Source organism: Nestor notabilis, unplaced genomic scaffold, assembly GCF_000696875.1.
Source record: "Nestor notabilis isolate BGI_N333 unplaced genomic scaffold, ASM69687v1 scaffold6308, whole genome shotgun sequence".
NCBI lineage: Eukaryota > Metazoa > Chordata > Aves > Psittaciformes > Psittacidae > Nestor > Nestor notabilis.
Window position 1 is genome coordinate 5,438 of NW_009938647.1, and position 18,627 is coordinate 24,064.

General features: G+C 37.5%; 1 protein-coding gene across 1 annotated transcript in view; it reads right to left on the reverse strand.

The window, feature by feature from the left end:
- Positions 1-1,973: 1,973 nt before the first annotated feature.
- Positions 1,974-18,627, reverse strand: part of LOC104409533 (serine/threonine-protein kinase MRCK alpha-like) — a gene marked incomplete at its 3' end in the record, with an annotated part of 38,137 nt that continues 21,483 nt past the window's right edge. The window contains exons 12-17 of the mRNA XM_010019432.1: positions 15,236-15,341; positions 13,338-13,462; positions 7,741-7,846; positions 6,996-7,144; positions 4,816-4,907; positions 1,974-2,128 (exon numbers count right to left, since the gene is read on the reverse strand). Coding sequence (XP_010017734.1) covers positions 1,974-2,128; positions 4,816-4,907; positions 6,996-7,144; positions 7,741-7,846; positions 13,338-13,462; positions 15,236-15,341 — 733 coding nt within the window. The remainder of the gene's footprint in view (positions 2,129-4,815; positions 4,908-6,995; positions 7,145-7,740; positions 7,847-13,337; positions 13,463-15,235; positions 15,342-18,627) is intronic.

The window sequence follows — 18,627 nt, forward strand, 5'->3', positions numbered from 1 at the left end:
GCAGCCATTTCTAGAATAAAATTCATTATATCACATTTTAATGCAAATAGGACTATACTATTTTAAAGGCGTATGTATAAATATGTGTATACACATACATACAAGCACACACAGACACACACACACAAAATATACCTACGGAGTTGTAATGGATGGTTCTCTACTATAGATGCAAAGTATATACTCTGATTTTAATAAGCTTATTATTATTTACTTCTCTGTGCCTACTACTTCAGTCTGGAAGAAATATAATGCAGTCAGTTTTCAGCTTTAAACGCAATTCCCTTATTATGCAACTAAGTAGGCTAAAATATTGAACAGTGCTCTGACAGAAAACTACTATCTCAAATGGCAATAAAACCCAGTAAGTTCACTTCAGTTATAATGAGGTGAAGTTACATTTTAGCCTATATTCTGACAATACAGACTAAAAGAGAGACACTTTGTTTATTTGAGCAAACAAATTAACTGTATGAAAGGAAAACATTTTCACTGACGTTATCAGAAAACTACTGGAAACAACTGATGATAAAGTAATAATATGAAGCAACAGAACGAAATTAAATCAACATTCCAGTGGTTTTGGAACCATTTTCCACAGGCCATATCAATAGATAAGGCCCAAAAGCAGCTGCTCCCCATTAGAAAAACTGTTCGTAAATAATAATTCTTCACCTTAACCTACAGAAAAACATTTACTTTAAAATCTAACATCTGTCTATACAAATAGGTCTAAGTACGCCATTATAGGCAGTCTGTTTTCTTCTGCACTTGCAGATTTAAATTGACTGCATTAATATTTGACTATTCCAAATCAAACAACTGCTCTCTGTTATTGGGGGATTTACTGGTTTGAAAATCAGACTTACGTCATCCATAAAATCAATCAATGAGGATGAAGAGGAGGAAAAGGAATCCTATTTTAATGAAAACAGCAGTAAAAAAAAGAGAGAGAAAGAGATGGATGAAGGAAACTGTTCAGTATAAATAAAAGTGCAAGACTAAAGAACTGTAAGTAACTACTGCCAGTAACAGATACCTCAGTAAGTTGCCATTAATTGCCTTTCACAGACAATTAATAAATTACCTGTGTAAATCCCAATGTTCTTCCAGCATTCACTCAATAAAATAATATTCCTACACTCCAACAGGAGTTTGATATCGAAAGTAACTTGTAAGTAGTTCAAAAGCAAATAAAAAATGGTATTAATGTGAGGACTTCAAGAGAGAACAATGAATTAATGAATATGCAATGAAAAGAAAGTAAATCTGGGGACATCAGTAATATCAGGGAATATGCTCTGTCATGTGATGACCTTGTACACCCATCAGGAAAAACACCGGGGGGCATTTTAGACCAGTGTGTAACTGTACATGTGCCTTGTTCCCCCTGAAGTCAGTTTGACCAGTGTTTCACCCCAGCTGTTCTTTTCAAAGACAAATGGTGCATTGCTTACTGTTGATTAAAAATAAAAAAGAAGATAGGAAATACACAGTGTCATCAGTTTCAAGTTTTTGCTTCCAGGTTTTCTACCTAAAGTGGCTTTTTGTCTAAAATTGGCAAAGGAATTAAACAGATTTACATTTTAAGCATATAGGATCTGCAGAGAGGAGATGAATAGTAATTATCTGGATTTTACAGATCTGTTTAAAATGAACAGAAAATGAAAACCACCTGATAAATACATGGTACCAAGGACTTCATAGAATACACCCAAGGATTATTTACGTGTTTTCTCTCATTTTTACCAAACCAGTATCTGCAATACTTAGCATTTTTCTAAACACAAAGAAAAGCCATTTGAACAACTACACTTTCCATGTTCACTACAAAACCAGGAGAATTTCTGTAGTCAAGATTTGAGAGAAATTGCTACGATCACTAGTGTTCAACAGAAGACAGCCAGCACTGTAAATGACAAACAATTCTCACAAATATAACTGAAGCAATACATAAAAACACAATAGCAAACTCTCAGTAAATATGCATATAATGTGCACATAACAGCAGTAGTTCCATTAACAGAGAGAGAGAATAGCTGTACACTTACTTCAAATTGATCCAGAGCAGAGGTAGGCGCATTCAAAAATGCCAAGAAAGAATTCTGTGAGTCTTGGTGCTTTACACCTAGAAAACAGCAGCAGGTTTTTAAGCTACAGAAAAATGACCTTTTCATGGAGGACCTTTGCCTTGTGGAACTGGGGTCTGAGTATTCACCTGAACCACCTACATTTTTTGAAGTGAGTTGTCACAGTTGGTCTGTTTTCCAGAGTAAGACCTTTTCAACAGACGTTACACCCTCTAAGCAAGCAGCCTATGTTTAATTAACATTTTACAAGCTAGGATGTGTGTGGAGTGAATTCAACATGGAAACATACTGTAAGTCTATGTCTGTTAGGCAGAAGGCACAGGTTCCTAATGTGCTTATGTCCACTTGCAACATGCAGTGCATAACACACAGGCACAGAGACTAACAGTGGGTGCCAGCCATCTCTAGTCACACACTGGACAGCCTACAGTGATGAGATGACTGTAGCCAACAGTAAGGTTCCACAGCAATGCACAGAACATGTTGTCTATGCCTGCCTGCTACCTCTCACTTTTTAATGTCCAGGAGTAATACAATCCTGGGCAAGCTTTAAATGTCTCTGTTACACTACACCATTTCCATGGTTTTCAGCCAGTAAGAAGAGCAGGAAGTCTGCATCCTCCAGAGCTGCAGAGGCTGGCACATCTTGACTGTTATTTTAACTTGCTCCAACTGATATTTCTTTTATCTTCTTCTTTTCTTTGGGGCATAATTCAAGTTGCTATGTGGGTGTTTATAAATCACAGAAGTATACAAACTATAGCTTCCTGAACAGTATAAATATTTATATATATATATTTATACACACATATATATTTACACATACACACATATATTTATATACTTATTATGACCAGAGCCTCCAGGACTGTGTGCATCTCAAAAGACTGATGCTATCAAAGGACACTTACTTCTCTTAGAAAATATCAGTGTCTCACTCTAACTAGATATATCACCTTGTTTGCTCTAAATATAACCCACAGTGAACCAAGAGTTACAAAGAACTCTTTCCTCTTTCAAACATAAATAGACTGAAACCCCACTAAAATACTAAAAACAAATCTCAAATTACCTGCTGCTTTACAGCATCTTTTTTAGTAATCTTTTTTCCCCCACCCTTCTAAGTTTCTGGAATACGTTTATAAAGAGCAAAGGATTCAAGTGCTAATCTAAGTAAACCCTTCCTAGAAATCAATTTCCACACACAGGAAGTTACTCTGCTGCAGTACATTGACTACATTTGAATCCTCTATACAGTTCATGATTCAAACATCAATATATTTATTCTCATAAGAGAAAACCAAGTCCAAAAAGGATAAAGGTTTTGGATTAAGGTGTATTTCTAAAAATAATATTTGAATAGTTGCAGTAGAATCTTATTAATTTACTTCTGGCAAAGAGTGTAATAACTAACTTTTCGTTAAATGGTACATTTTCTTTCTTTTCTTTAGGAAAGGAGTAGAAGTTTATCTCCATTTTCACAAAAAAAAAAACCCCAAAAAACAGTAAGGTCTCAAACACTGGAAAAAATACAGCATACAATTATTAATTATAAATTCTTAACAGATTGTTTAACGTAAAGGAAGATTTCAGATGTCAAGTAGCCATGCAGAATATTTAAGACAGTTCAAGAATCTATAAATGAAAGCTAAAAGCACTGTTGTCTCCAGGGAGATACTACCAAGAGTTCCTGTCCAAGCCCTTGGAAAAAGCATAATATTGGTATCAGTGCTAAGCATCAAGATGAACAAGTATCAATTCCCTAAGTCTTATTTGCTTATTGGCATCAGTCATTTCTTAATGTTCTGCATAGGTTTGTATTATTTTTACCAGCCAACCAGCACATGGAGGCTGAATATAAGAGATGAATGTACAATACAGTATTGACCGACATGCCGCTAGGTTGCAGAGACTGAAGAGTATTTGACATCCCTATGCAGCAATTGTTGCTGGGTTTTGAAACTCTGGAGTTCAAAGAGTTCCCTACAGAAAATTAAGTAATTCCATTTGGCCTGAAAAATCACTTCTTCCCATGTGATTCAGCAGATCCCAACATCAGAGCTACTGCAAAGAAGCAGCCAAATCATTTATCATCATCTCTTAATGAAATTTTTTTTTCCATTTCAGAATTACCAAAAGGTCTTTTCTCTCAGCAACAATGTGAAATACTGCTAAGACAGACGCACTAGAAAACCCAGAACATACTCTTAAAACCACAGCAAAGCACACACGACCGCAGTGCTCACTGCATGGTTACAACGCCAATCAACAAAAGTCATTCCACAAACCAAATAAACATACGACTGCCTCTGCAGTTGTTTATTCTCTGTGTAGACAGACCCCAAACATTCCTAAAACACCACCACTATGATCAGCATTGAAGTCTGAATACCTTTACCCATGGTAAAGGCGGGAAAAAATGCATCTGTACTTGCAACAGTGTTCTGGCAGTAAGTCACCATACACATGCCAAACAAAAACAATGCAATTCCAACTCAAATAACAGCTTCCTGGTTCAAGCGTATCAACAAGCTCAAAGCGCAATACAAGTACGTGTTAGAAATGCAAATGCAACTGCTGTGGGTACATCTTAACATGCAATTGTTGTGCTCACGTTTTGTATGCCAAAGTCTGTCAGTACCATATTTTACTTGCAAGGTGACAATTGTTAAGATGTACCCACCAAAGCGAAACACGTTATTTACTTGGATATCAGTTGCCATACCCTTTTCTGATCTAAGGTCTTCTGTCTCCTTTTTCAGCCTTTCAATATCTGTCAAGAGTTCCATGTTCTTCTTCTCAGCTTCTTGCAATTTACTTCAAAAGAATACAAACAAAAAAACTATGTAAATATTGATAATCCACAATACAAGTCACTTTTTTTTATCCATAGAATCATAGACTCATAGAATGGGTCGGGTTGGAAAGGACCTTAAGATCATCTAGTTCCAACCCCTTGCCATGAGCAGGGACACCTCGCACTAACCATGTCGCCCAGGGCTCTGTCCAACCTGGCCTTGAACACTGCCAGGGATGGAGCATTTACCACTTCTTTGGGCAGCCTGTTCCAGCGCCTCAGCACCCTCACAGTAAAGAACTTCTTCCTCATATCTAACCTGAACTTCCTCTGTTTTAGTTTAAACTCATTCCCCCTTTTCCTATCACTACAGTCTATCTTTGCATGCTATTTAAAAATTAATGCCCAGCAAGCTTCTGGATGTCATCAAATGCAGAATGAATTCAGAAATCTATTGGGACCTGTTTAGTATGGTATTTAAAAAAAGCAAACCAACATTAAAAGCAATTAATTGCCCCTGTTTATCCATTAAATAGGTTCCTGTTTCTAATTAAATAGTAATTGTGTGAGCCTGTATCCTGTGAATGAGAAAAAAAGACCACATGTATTTTTATGCTTAAAATTGGGGTTTTTTTGTTGTTTTTTTTTTTTTTTAATTTGTTAATTCACAGTGCCTCTGATACTAATAGATGATGTTGAACTGTTTTTCTTCTCAGTTACTTCACAGTTAGTTGTCTTGGCACTTGCTGATTCATAGCTGATAGGTAACACATGTCTACCACACTTCTCATCCTTGCCTATCAAAGCAAACAGTGATTCTCCTGTTCTTAGAGAATCTACAGTGATGCCCATCATGTTACCTAGTGTGAAAAACATCCAAGTCAGGTGGACAAGGGATTTGCACCTTACAGACAATATATTTGAATCTCAGCTCTGTCCAACTGCTTTCCTAAAGTTGCAAAACAAGTCAAGTGCTCCAAGCTAAATTGAACCTGGAGACCTAGAAATGGAATGTCTTCCCACTAATCCCTGCTTTAGGCATTCACCTAAATGAAATCTAAAGAGGGAGGGGGGGGAAAAGTCTGAGGAAGGCATACAAGAATTCATAATCTTCCATAACCACATCTTATTACTGTGCAAATCTGTATGCAAGGATTGATTTTTGTCAGCTAACCCAATGAAGCTATCAAGAGAATGGAAGAGAGCATGTTCTAAGACACAAAACCAAATTCTGCTTGCATTAGAACTTGTTAACACAACTAGGAGAGACTGTATTAAAGATATTAAAGATAAACTGTCCCCTCTGAAAGTCTTCAATATGGGTGAACAATGTGCAGCTTCAGCAAAGAAATCCAACAGGATGCTGGGTTATGTCAACAAGGGCATCACCCCCAGAGATAAAGAAGTCATTATCCCACTCTACTCTGCACTTTCTAGGCCATAACTGGAACACTGAGTTCAGTTTTGGTCCCCACTATTCAAAAAGAAGAGGTGGACAGGCTGGAGAGGGTTCAGAGAAGGGCTACAAAGATGATCCAAGAACTGGGAACCTGCTGTGTGACAAAGAATGAGAAGTGGATTTGTTCAGCCTGGAGAACAGAATGCTCAGGGGAGATCCTGTCACCGTGTTATGGTATTTAAAGGGTGGCTACAAAGAAGACAGAGACTCCCCTTTTTACAAGGAGTCACATGGAGAAAACAAGAAGTGATGGGCACAAGTTACTCCTAAGGACATTCCAATTGGATACAAGAGGAAAGTTTTTCAGAATGAGAACAATCAGCCATTGGAATAATTGCCTCAGGGAAGTGGTGGATTCCCCAACACTGGACACTTTAAAGATGCAGCTAGGCAGGGTGGTGGGACATCTAGTCTAGGTCATGCCATGCCTAGAAAGGCTGGACCAGATGATCCTTGATGTCCCTCCCAATCTGGTATTCATCTGCTTAAACCACGAAGAGCCATAGGGTCTTTTTTTCACATTTGGAGGAAAGAAACTGGCACATCATTCATTATCAAATTCTGACAGACAAGATAGTTAAAATCAAGATTTGATGACACTCCCTGGGAGGTATCACAGTATATTTCCATCAGAACAATTCAGTCTTACCACTCTGTAGATATACAGGAAGCTTTGACTTTGTTCAACTCATCCTGAATAGCCTGTTTGGCTCGGATTTCAGCATCAAGAGCAGACTGAAGTTCCAACCTTGCAGACATATCCAGTTTTGCAAAGCGGCGCATCTTCCAGGGCATGTCCTAGCAAGGAATAAAAAGAGGGAAAAGAAAGGCTATGAGAAAAGAAAGCTGAAAGTGAGGAATGGAACTAACTTCAACAATTACATTTCTGTCTATTATGTTCTTAACATCAGAGTTCATTAATTTTAAAGTAACCTAAAATTAAAAAATGTAGAGTACTGTTACTAGTAGTAGTATTTGTAAACTCAAGTACTATATGGGCAAGATGAAAATCTTATGCTGTCATAAGAGATTTTGTGCATTTTAGTTTTGATGTGCCTCGATTCATATGACAGCTATGAAGGACATTCACATTTCTTAAGTAAAAGACTTTAAGGCTTTCATCATCCAAAGTATAGATTTACTTCAACAAATTCATATACGATTATAAACCAGCTACTTGAACAATAACAGATAAAATCATATTATAAAGATGTTGGTGTTTAATTCATTGATAAACAATAAATTGGCTATTCAGTTATTCAGAAGGGAAGCTCTAGAAAAGTTTAACTTTTGACTAACACAGATTCTACAGACAGGTAGAATCTGCAGCTGAAACTATCACGTTAGTGATTTTTCAAACACACCCCTCCCCCAACATATAGAAATAGTCTTACTGTAGCTCTTGCACCCAAACTGGAGTTTCTCAGGGCCTCTAGTTCTTCTGTCATTTTAGAGGCCAAGGCTTGAAGATAACCTCGAGCATCTTTTTCATCACTTACCCTAAAGAATTACAGAATAAGAAAAAGGTGTTTTAACAAAGAACTGAAAGAAAAAAAAAACCTAATATCCCTTCAACAAAATAGCAACCAGAAACAGAAACAAGCAGAATACAAAAATCCTAAAGAATAAGGAAACAAAATAATACAATAAAGAAATCCAAACAGAACTAAGCCTTTACTGCTTTGCAAACTTCCATTAAAAAATATCCACCCTTAAGAGAAAGCATAAACATTAAAGAACTATGTATGTAAGAAAATAATATGTCTCAGTACAATACAATATTGGAACTAGTGGTTGACTTTACTGTATCAACTGACTATGAGAACTAGTAGTTAGAATCAGTGATGTTATTTCAAGAAATGCTAATTAAAGAGGGAGAGTCTAATTCCAATGTTATTAAACAGCATAAGCCAGAAGAGGCTGACTTTATTAAAGTCAGTGGGAGTTTTGATATTAATGAGTCACTATTTTTCCCAAGGTATGCTAGAACTCAGTGGAAGCAGCACTCCAACTTCTTTTCCCATAACATGTTGGATACACATTGTGACGACCAGATACAGATAAACTTGGCCTATACACACTACTTGGCATGTAAGAGTGGGCAAAAGATGTGAGAAATAGCACTAAGATGCTTTTTGGAGTGGAAGGTGCATAATTAAATACATAGTAAACAGAAAAGAGTGTAAAGAGGAGTAGAAAGAATGTGAAGCTTTCAAGGCAAAAAAGCAAGTGATGTAGAAGGATGGAAAAGTGATTTAGGAATCAGCATTTATCTTCTCTATTTTTAATGACATGTAAAAACTCTGAGGAAAAAAGGGACCATGTAAGATTTAAAATAAAATAGATTTGAAGCCTTATTTTTTAACTTTCTAATTAAAGCTGACAAACTTTCAGTGTCCAATTTCTTTGTCAAGTTTTACCACGCCATATAGAGCCTTCTTTATGGTAGGCTCTATAAGGTAAAGAAACACTTCAGTTATTTGGTTTACGATGCACAGAACCTTCAGGCTCTAAATGCTGAAAAGCTGCACATGGAAAAACCTCAGAGAGACGTTCCACAAAGCACGTAGAAAACTAGAAAATAAAAAGATAAAGTCAATTTTTGCAGAAATCTATACTGAGTTTAAGGAAACTCCTCAGACTCGAAGACAGAGAACAAAAGCAGTACAAATGGGGGGAGATAGTTTAGTTGTCCACTAGATGGCAAAATTCCCTCGATAATGAGACATGGTGATTAAATGCATGTTTGCATACATTGATGTGAAACGGTTCCGTGAACCGAGGAGCTCTTGCAAAGTTTGGATTTCTTATTGTTTTGCTGGGTTGGTTTTGTTTGTTTGGCTTTAAAAACAAACGATCAGAGCAAGAATAGTAAAGTTACTATTACTAATGTTTTCTCTCCTTGCCTCACTTGTTGGGGAGAGCCCTACCAAGCACAGCATCAGACCTAAGGAAGAGAAGTTCTTCAGGTTCCACACAGTCAACTTCGTTTACTGAAAATTTAGCTGAGGTTAATGGCTCTGTTTTCATATAAAAGTGCCCTCGCAAGCTTATCAACTATAATAAACCTAGCAATATAGTACATGTCCCTGTCACATTAAATTCAACTTTTTGATTGGAGCTAACACCGTGACAACCTTCAAATAAGCACTGACTAATATCTAGTCTGCTATTTGTCAGGCTGCTCAGAAACTCAGGCTCTCCAGATCTCTCTCTCTTTCTTTACAATTCAAAATGGAACCAGAGGACTAAAGGTTTTTGCTGAACAGGAGGGGTCTTAAAGCCCTGGGGTCTTAGTCCAAGCTGCATCTTACCTGATTTAAAAACCCTAAGGAAGTCCAAGAGCCATCACTCCCAATCCTCCTGGTTTCTCAATGCTTTTAAATTTCTGTCTTTGTATCACTATGCTCAATCCCTGCACCTTCTTTTCTTCCCCCCCCTACTCTCCTTAACAAAATTTGGTTTTAAAGCTGCTTCTCTAAGAAGTTTCAACACTTTGCTCTGCTCCCAAACCCTGAAATTTCCCCGTCTTCCCGAATTTCTATTTCACAGATCCTTAACTTCTGATTATTCACACCACAAGCACAACACATCTCAGAATTGTTCATGTTTTGAGTTTCTTACAGTTGAATTTGCTCAGAATTTTTGCTAAATTTTTTCCACAATTTGTGTGTGGTTTCTCCTGAGAGCAACCCAGTTGAATCTAAGCCTAACATCCACTAGGAGAATTAGGTAGGATTTAGCTCATCCATATAAGCATACTCAACAACACAGAATTATTCATTTGAACTAGTTGTCTAGGCTTCCTTTTCAATCAGTGGAGAGAAAAAGTGACTTCTATAGTACTATTCATGGGATTTTAGTTGTCAACTTAGGACTTCTAGACCTAGGTTACAGGAATCCCTCCCAGAGAGACCAGTAAGATTCTTGCCAAGTACAATGGGAATCACTACCAAGATTTCCATCGACCTCCTTTCTGCAGCAGAACAGAAATAGGGTAGTATGGCTATTTAAAGGATTCCTTTTTGAAGTGACTGCATGAACCTCCAATGCAATCAATCTCTCTCCCATCTCCCAAAGGAAAATTTATAGCTGACAATAAAAGCCACAGTACTTCTTACTCTTGTCAAGGAATGATGAGTGATTTGGCTAATATAAACTGTCAATGTAACAGCTCCATTAAGGCTGAATGCTCTGTGAGGGTCTGTTGTTACCATAGTAGAATTTGCAATGACAGTGTTTGTATCAAAATTTGGCTATATTTATAGAATCTTGGGATAACAACAGCAAAAATAAAAAGGCTTTTGTACATCTATCCTAAAAAGATTCAAGAGAGCACAGTAAGAAAGCTGGAAAAAGCTAAAGGGAACATGATAGGCCATCAAAATTACTCACAAGTTATAAAATCTGAAGGAAATAATGATTTAGAAGGGTGCAAGGAGTCATGAAGAAAGTGACCATCTTAACCACCCAAAATATGGATTTGAATAGTGCAGCAGATTTCCTAAGAGAGATATCTATTAGGTGGCAAAGCACTCAAAGGACATAAGGGACTCCTTGGGCTTGTTACTTACAACTGGACTAGAACAAATCCCTCAAACTACCATGGGCAGCTGAGCAAACTGTTTACAAACTCAGTAATTAATTCCATCTACTGCCTCCCATCCTTCATGAATCATGGCACAAAATGAGGATGGTGGCCAAACCCCATGTGGAAAGTATGCACCCAAAATCTGTATTTTAAAGTAGTATTATGTGAAAAATCTGTTAGTTTTGAAGAGGGAGCCTACAAGCTTTCCTCTACTTTGTTAGCACCAAGTCATTCTGTTGTCATACTGAAGAGGTGGACAGGTCTGGATTTAAACTGCATGTTCTTCTGAGGAAAACACAGGGCTTGTGAAGGGTTAAAATAAGGCTAGTTTTCTTCTCCTTTTCAAAATGTTTATCATTATTATAAATGTTTAAAGACTTCCTATAGCATCCTATGTTCCACAGCAAAAAAAAAAAAGAGAGAAGGATCTGGTTTCAGTATGCAGTGCTGAATTCTAAGGCCAGCAGATGGACATGACCAGATTATCTGGATAACTAATGGAAAATCTAAACATAATAAGAAAAAATATTTGAGCCAAGCTAAGGCCTCAGCTGAAAAAAAACTTAACATCAGCAGAGAGAAGTATGGAGGGAAAGTACTGAGATGTGTATCGTGACTAAGAACAGGAACCAAGGCTGATCTTTTTAATCTCCTTCAGGTTTGCTCACAGTATTTCTCTCTTTTCCTTTTCACAGAGTTGTTTAATTTTTAGTTCCTTGCTTTTAGAAAGACGTTATATTATCATAAGAGAGCAGTAAAATGGTATCTTTCATTCAGGTTAGTCTTGCATGTTCCTGATCATTTTCATTAGGTATCTTTAGAGATGCAGAACACTCAATCCCAAACCTCTTTTGCTCCCCCAGTCACATACACAGGAGATCCTTTATCACAAGCCTAAACCACATCAGTAGCACTTCTTAAAATATTAAACACACTCATAAATTGGAGGATGGACATTCTTAATGGCTGTTGGTATGTTTTTACATAGTGTTAAGTAAAACAATCCCCAGACTTGGCTTTTTCCAGAACTGCCCAGTTTTAGGAGTGCTTTCACATGCAAATCTGAAAAATGGGGTTTGGTTACCTTGGTGCATTAAGAACGACAAGCATTACCTCAAAATAATATGGAATGTGAAATAATAGACTTGTCTGTCTTGTTACCTTGATTTTTTAGCCCACATAAAAATTTCTGATTATCTAGAAATTAACTGGTCATTTAAACACCTTTTATGTATTTTTTATTTCCTTCATGCCATCTACTACACTCACAGTTGTGAGAGACGAGATTTAAAAGGAATACACTCAAAAGTGGAGCCTGCAAATTTGTTAACCTCTGCTACAAATATAATGGCCTTAGATACTATGGACTTCATAGCACAGATTTGCAGTACACAGTTTCATGTAACACAACCAGTGCCTAAAACACTTTCAGAAGCCCAGAGGACAGCCCTTCTTTCTTGTTACATATTCACATGGCAATATCCAAAAGCCAAACTTCTCCGTATTTAGACAACAAAATTATACTGACATTACAAAAATATCAAACACTGTTTAATTAAAAGAAACTTTTCCCATTTTTGCTTTGACACAACAAATTAGATTTTTTTTACTAACATGAGATGGGAATAATGAGGGGGAATAATCAAGTAGTAACCCAAAAAAAGATTAGTATATGATGATCAAATCTTCCCAGAAGTGGATAATCTGTAAAAAAAGATATGTGGATACAAACTGCTTTTGTAGATGCTAAACACTGCAATAAACCATGAAAGGGAGGGGAGAGAAGCAGGCCTGGAGAGGAAAAATAAAAGCCACCTAGATAAAACAATCTTTTTCTCTGAATAGTTTCAACTTGGGGTTTTTTGTCCTTGATTTATTAGAACTGGCCAGAAGACTTCAGAAAAATAACGTCATTATTTATCAAAACTATTATTAGAAACATCACTGGACTGGATTTGTGGTTGTCTCAAATGCCCTCCTTGTAAAAAAAACCCATCACATAAAAGTTGCACTGTATTTGTTTCATTCTGCCACATGACAAGCAGATGAAGGAAATTAATGCCGAGACACAAACACTCCGCCACTGCTTTTCCCAGGCTTGCTCCCTCTCCGAGGCAGGAGCTCAGCACATGATCCTTCCAGCATTCTTCCAAAGCCACAAGCCATACCCAATGGCCATGATTCTCCTGCACTTAAAGAAGTTGTGTTTGGTAAGACACTTTCACTCTTAAGGAGGATTTGGGTATTATTAAAATCTGAAACAAAAATACAGCACAATCCAGGCTGGTTGTAAGGTTTTACCTAAGCACTTCCAAGTGCCACATGCAAAGGCAAAAACTGAGTAACAGCCCTACCACATACTGAGGGGATTCTGCAGTGACATTAGAGCAGAGTACTCACCACTGGATGATCTCAGTGATCTGGGCCTCCCAGTGGGCCACGGACTCCTTTTTATCAGCCAGGTCTCTCATCTCTTCTTCCAGCTGCCGGTTATTCATACTCAGCCTCTCAAACATGGCGGTGAGCTGAATGAGAACGTAAACGACTTGTTAAAGGTATGAACTGCTGTGCTTCCACCTCTGCAGACTCAAACCCATGTGTTCCTGCCACCCACATTGCTTTAAAAACTGGTGCTACCCATCACGATAAACACCATGTTAACAATAAAAGCCAGAATCTCTTCTCATGTATGACCTTAGCTGTGCTGAAAGATCATCTTTAAGGACTAGAACTGCATTTTTACTCTAACTAATTAGTTTTCTGAGAATTAGTCTCCAAATACCTCTAGAACTCTTAGGAGGTTTCTGCTTTGCAACATATAGGTGTGGAATGTTCTATATGAAAAAACCTACATTGAAAGGGCAAAGCAAGGGCACAAAAATTCTTATAGCTCAGATAAAACTGCCAAACCTCTCCCTTGTTCAGTAACCATGGAGAATGGGAGGCTTAACAGATATAGGCATGAGTCAGTCCCGAGATTCTCCAGGTGTCTCACATTCCCCTCTTATTTCATTTTACTTACTTGCAGTCAGGGAAATTGAAATGCACATCTGTAAGTACAATACGTTGTATCTAGTAATTAACCTCTCACATTCACACAGCTGTCACTCATACATGCATATTCTGCAAGACAAAGCCACAGCTAACCTGAGTTGTTATGGGGAACTAAACCTTCATTTTGTTAAATGGCTATTCAGAAAGCCAAACTGGAATGAGAGATCAGATAGACTGTATAGGAAGCCCTGCTTAGGAGAATGACTCTCAAGTGAAAGGCTTCTTTTAGTATTGAGATATATTAACAAATTGAAGTGGTGAAAAAAAAAATACTAGTTTTAAATCTGTTCTGCTTTTTAGTTCAAAGTACTCTACTCCATACTTCTATTTCTTGTGATTTAAATATGCCTGACACCAAGCAGAAAAACTATCAAAGTGACAAATCTCTTGGACTAAGCCTACATACAGGCATAGTATGTGTCTTATACAGGTATGAAAATAGACTTCAATTTGAACACTGGCATGCAAACATGCTTACTTTGAAGAATACTGTACTTTCATCATATTTTTAGAAAATTTAATGCATTACAAAATGAATAGACTAGTTTAGCAAGTCTTGGCTAATGCACAATGAACTTGAATAACCTGTCAAAATGAACAATAAGGAGATAATCTAAATGCATGAAAATTATTCCTTGCTCAACAGACTTCAATTAATATGCCTTATCATTTGTATTTTTTTAATATCTCAAAGTAACACTTACTTTTAATGGGTGGGAGGGGCCCTGCTCTTTCACAGTAATTGACATGCAAATATAGTCTAAGTAACCACATTATTAACTATGTATTTTTATATTTGGGTCAGACAATGAAATAAACCACCTTTTTTTGTCAGCTTAAAGTATTGCCTAAAATGAATCTTACCATACTGTAAGACCATCTAACTCAATTCCTTCACATAAATACACATATGCATATGTGCTCACATTCTCAAATTCTAAATGCTCCATCCCTGGCAGTGTTCAAGGCCAGGCTGGACAGAGCCTTGGGTGACATGGTCTAGTGTGAGGTGTCCCTGCCCATGGCAGGGGGTAGGAACTAGATGATCTTAAGCTCCTTTCAAACCCAAACCATCCTATGATTCTACGTAGATGCTCTATTCAAATCAAATACTGATCACCGCTTTTGGTGTAATACCAATTTCTGCTATCAGTTAAGAGTTAATAATAACCAATAGAGCTCCATATTGTCCTGTCTATACATAGCACAATTGTAAACTCAGGACTCAACTGATCAGTACTTACCTTATCGAGCTCATTTGAAAGTTTTTTGTTTTCCTCTGTCAGCAGAGTCTTTTCTCGCTCATATTTCTGTTTGAACTCTGTTTCAAATTCCTCTCTCTCACTTTGGCTAAGAAATAAAATGAAGCAGAATTAGAAAGTTTCTTATTCCAAAACTCATCACACTCCTCACTCAAAGACAAAAAAAACCCCAAAACCCAATGCACACACTAGCTGAAAAGCAAGTACTATGCTGGTCATACCACAGCCTATTTAAACTAAGTAACGTATTACAGGGCTGTAAGAGGGTGTGTTGAGTATTATCAGTAAGACTAGGATCTTTCCTTCAGTATGGAATTGATAGAGCTCCACTAAGTTCATGTTTATCAATCCACTTACACTTACTACATTGTTCAGATGAATCATCCCAACACGGAGCAGCTGTGATGCTGCAGACCAAAGCGTGTGTCAATATTCTGAGATGCTCAGAGTAAATTCTCAGCTCACAGAAACATTATTCTAACTTGGGATTTCCAGAATTCCAAAGTTTCACTATAATGACAGGCAAAAATGACCAGATATAAAACCAGAACATAGAGAAGCTAAATCAGTGCACTCAGGGCTGGGTCTCTGATAAGAATAGCTAATATGGGCTAGTTTTGGGATAATTTAGAACAGAAACAGGACACTCACTGGAGCCGTTAATTCAGGTTCTATATGCTTACTATCAGCCAAAAGTGGATGGATAACCTACACACTTAGTATCACCAGATCCTAGAGCAGGTTTGGACCATTCTTTATGAGAAAGAGTTTCAAAGTAGCTGTTTCCCTCAAACCTTCCCTTCTCCTGTGGATGTCACTCAGTAGAGGAGAACCCCTGATTAATTGTACTTAACATCAACCTTGATCTTGCACAATGAATACAAGACCCTGAAAATAAATGAAACTGCAGGTCCTCTGTTTGCCAAAACACATTGTAATTTCCTAGAAGTGGTGTACAGCAGTGTTTTAGATGTGTATTTTCCACCTTGCATCCACTCTTTTCAGACTCGCTACATTTGCATCTTGTATTCACCATTTCACCAATTATTCAGGTAACTGGCACAAAGTTCATTGGTAGGTTGATGGAAATGCCAGAGATAAAGTAATATCCATTCAGCAAATACCACTGTCCAGCCTTAAAAGATTTGAAAAAGTGCTCGGTATAAAAGGGTAGTGCTGTAGAAATAAAATCCAGGGGAAACCTTGTCTTGAGCACTGACATTTTTCTTCTGGATACTGATTTGGATTTTACATTGTACAACAGAGAGTTTCCATCCTCACCTCTTTTTCTGAGACGCAGAACTACCGCGGCTCTGCCAAACTGAGAGAACACCCTTAAAAGATGATACTTGTCAGTGGTTACAGTGAACCCAGTTAAGAGTAATGCTGGTTTGAATTTCCTATTCCTAATTTAAAATTCATTTAGTGCTTCAACCACTCTTTGAAATCTAGTACAGCATGTTAGACTCATGGTGAAATTCTATGTTGCTAGGCATCCTTTGAAACGTAACACTCCATCCTAGTAAAGTAACAGACTACCCTTACTGCATAAACGCCAAGCTTGAAATTCACCACCACTCCTTTTCTGTATCAACAGATTCCATGCATATGATGAGCAGTCTAGGGAAAAGGCAGGAAGAGATTAAAGCGTTGGCTGTCAAGGGAATTAATAACAGGTCCTGCTTCTGTTTGCAAGGCACAGATTCAAAGCTAATTCCTCAGACAGTAGACCAAACTAATTTTTTATTTATTTCTTTTATTTAGCTTTTATGGTTTTCTTCAGGGTTTTTTATTCTCTATTTGTCTAAAATTTGTTCTTTTAAGGCTTTAGGGCTCAAAGCAGTCATAAATAGTGGTGGATTAAGGAAGCTTTGGAACAGTAAAAGAGCCCAACATATTTGTAGTTTTCCGTATTTTATAGTCTTAATTTAACTCCTGATTGTCACTAACTCAGTAAGTCAGACTGCTATAGTGTCATACAGAAACAAAGATACATTTTAGACAGAGGAGAATGTAGGTGTAATATATCACACCCAAATATCAACTCAGGAAAGCACAGAACAGACTCCATAGGCGTACCCTGGACAGCCAGGAAGACCAAAATAAGGCATTTGCTTTGAAGCTTGGCATCCTCCACTCCCATCAAACTTTTTCTCTCATCTGAAATCTAGCTATGTATCTGCTCTTCAAGTTTAAGACACCATATATGATCCAGCTTTCTTTTTATCAGTAAAATAACTCTAGCAAACCACATGCAAGCAATGTGAAACACAGCTTCATGGTATCACTCTTGTCACTCCAGCTCTTTACTGCAGCTGTACAAAGTGGAGAGATACTTACTGCTTTGAAACCAAGGAAAGCAGAGTGGAACAAACAGCAGCCCCCAGGCTTCTTTGTATCATACAATTTAAAACCACCAAACGCTGGTTGATAAAGCTGCCTGCTTTATAAATCTGTCATTAAATGACGGGCTTAAAAGAAACTTCTACAAACACAATTCTAAGAAATGGAATATGGCCTGATACTATGTTCCTACATTCCCAATTTTAATTGCATGGAGGTTAGGAGACTTTAACAAAGGGCAAGTACAGAAAGGGAGTTTCTCCCCCTTGAAAATTTATGCTGTTGTAATAGCAGAAGAAAGCAAGCTGAAATTTGAAGGAAACAAAGAAAACAACACCTATTTTTTAAAAACGAAACAGAAACCACCAACAAGCAAATTCCAAAAAACACAATGCACAGACTCTGACCAAGCTCTTACTGACCCTTGTTTAGAATAACCTACATAATTCACTCTATGCTGTAGCCCTGGTGAAGTAATGCAACCACACCCTTTTACCAAAGCCTTTTCATAAGCACTAAAGATTATTTTTAGACCTCTAAAGTGTTTTTGCCAAGCTGTATACACACAACTTCAACCCCCACGCCCACCCCAAGCCCATTGTTGAAATAATTCCACTTATTTCAGCATGAAGCCACCAGGTGCTTCCTTTTCAACTCTCACATTCAACACCTCTGAACTGGAAAGCTCACAAAAGGCTCTGCATGCTTGACTACAGCAGCTAAAAGAAGAAGAGGAGCTTCTTCCCAAAAATCTAATATAAATCTCCTCTCTTTGAGTTTAAAGCTATTCCCATCATCCTATCACAACAGTCCCTTGTGAAAAGCCCCTCTCCAGTTTTCTTGTAGGCACATCCAGCCTATGCATACCTGTGTTCAAGGAAGGAACAGTTCATGCACTTCATTCTAGGCTGTCTGATCTACCTCCCCTGCTGGAAAAGGACTATTAGAGAAGCAGTGTTTCCACTTCTACTGGCATAAGCTTAATTTACTACTTACACTTGAGAACTCGCTACAGTGTGGCTAAGCTTTCA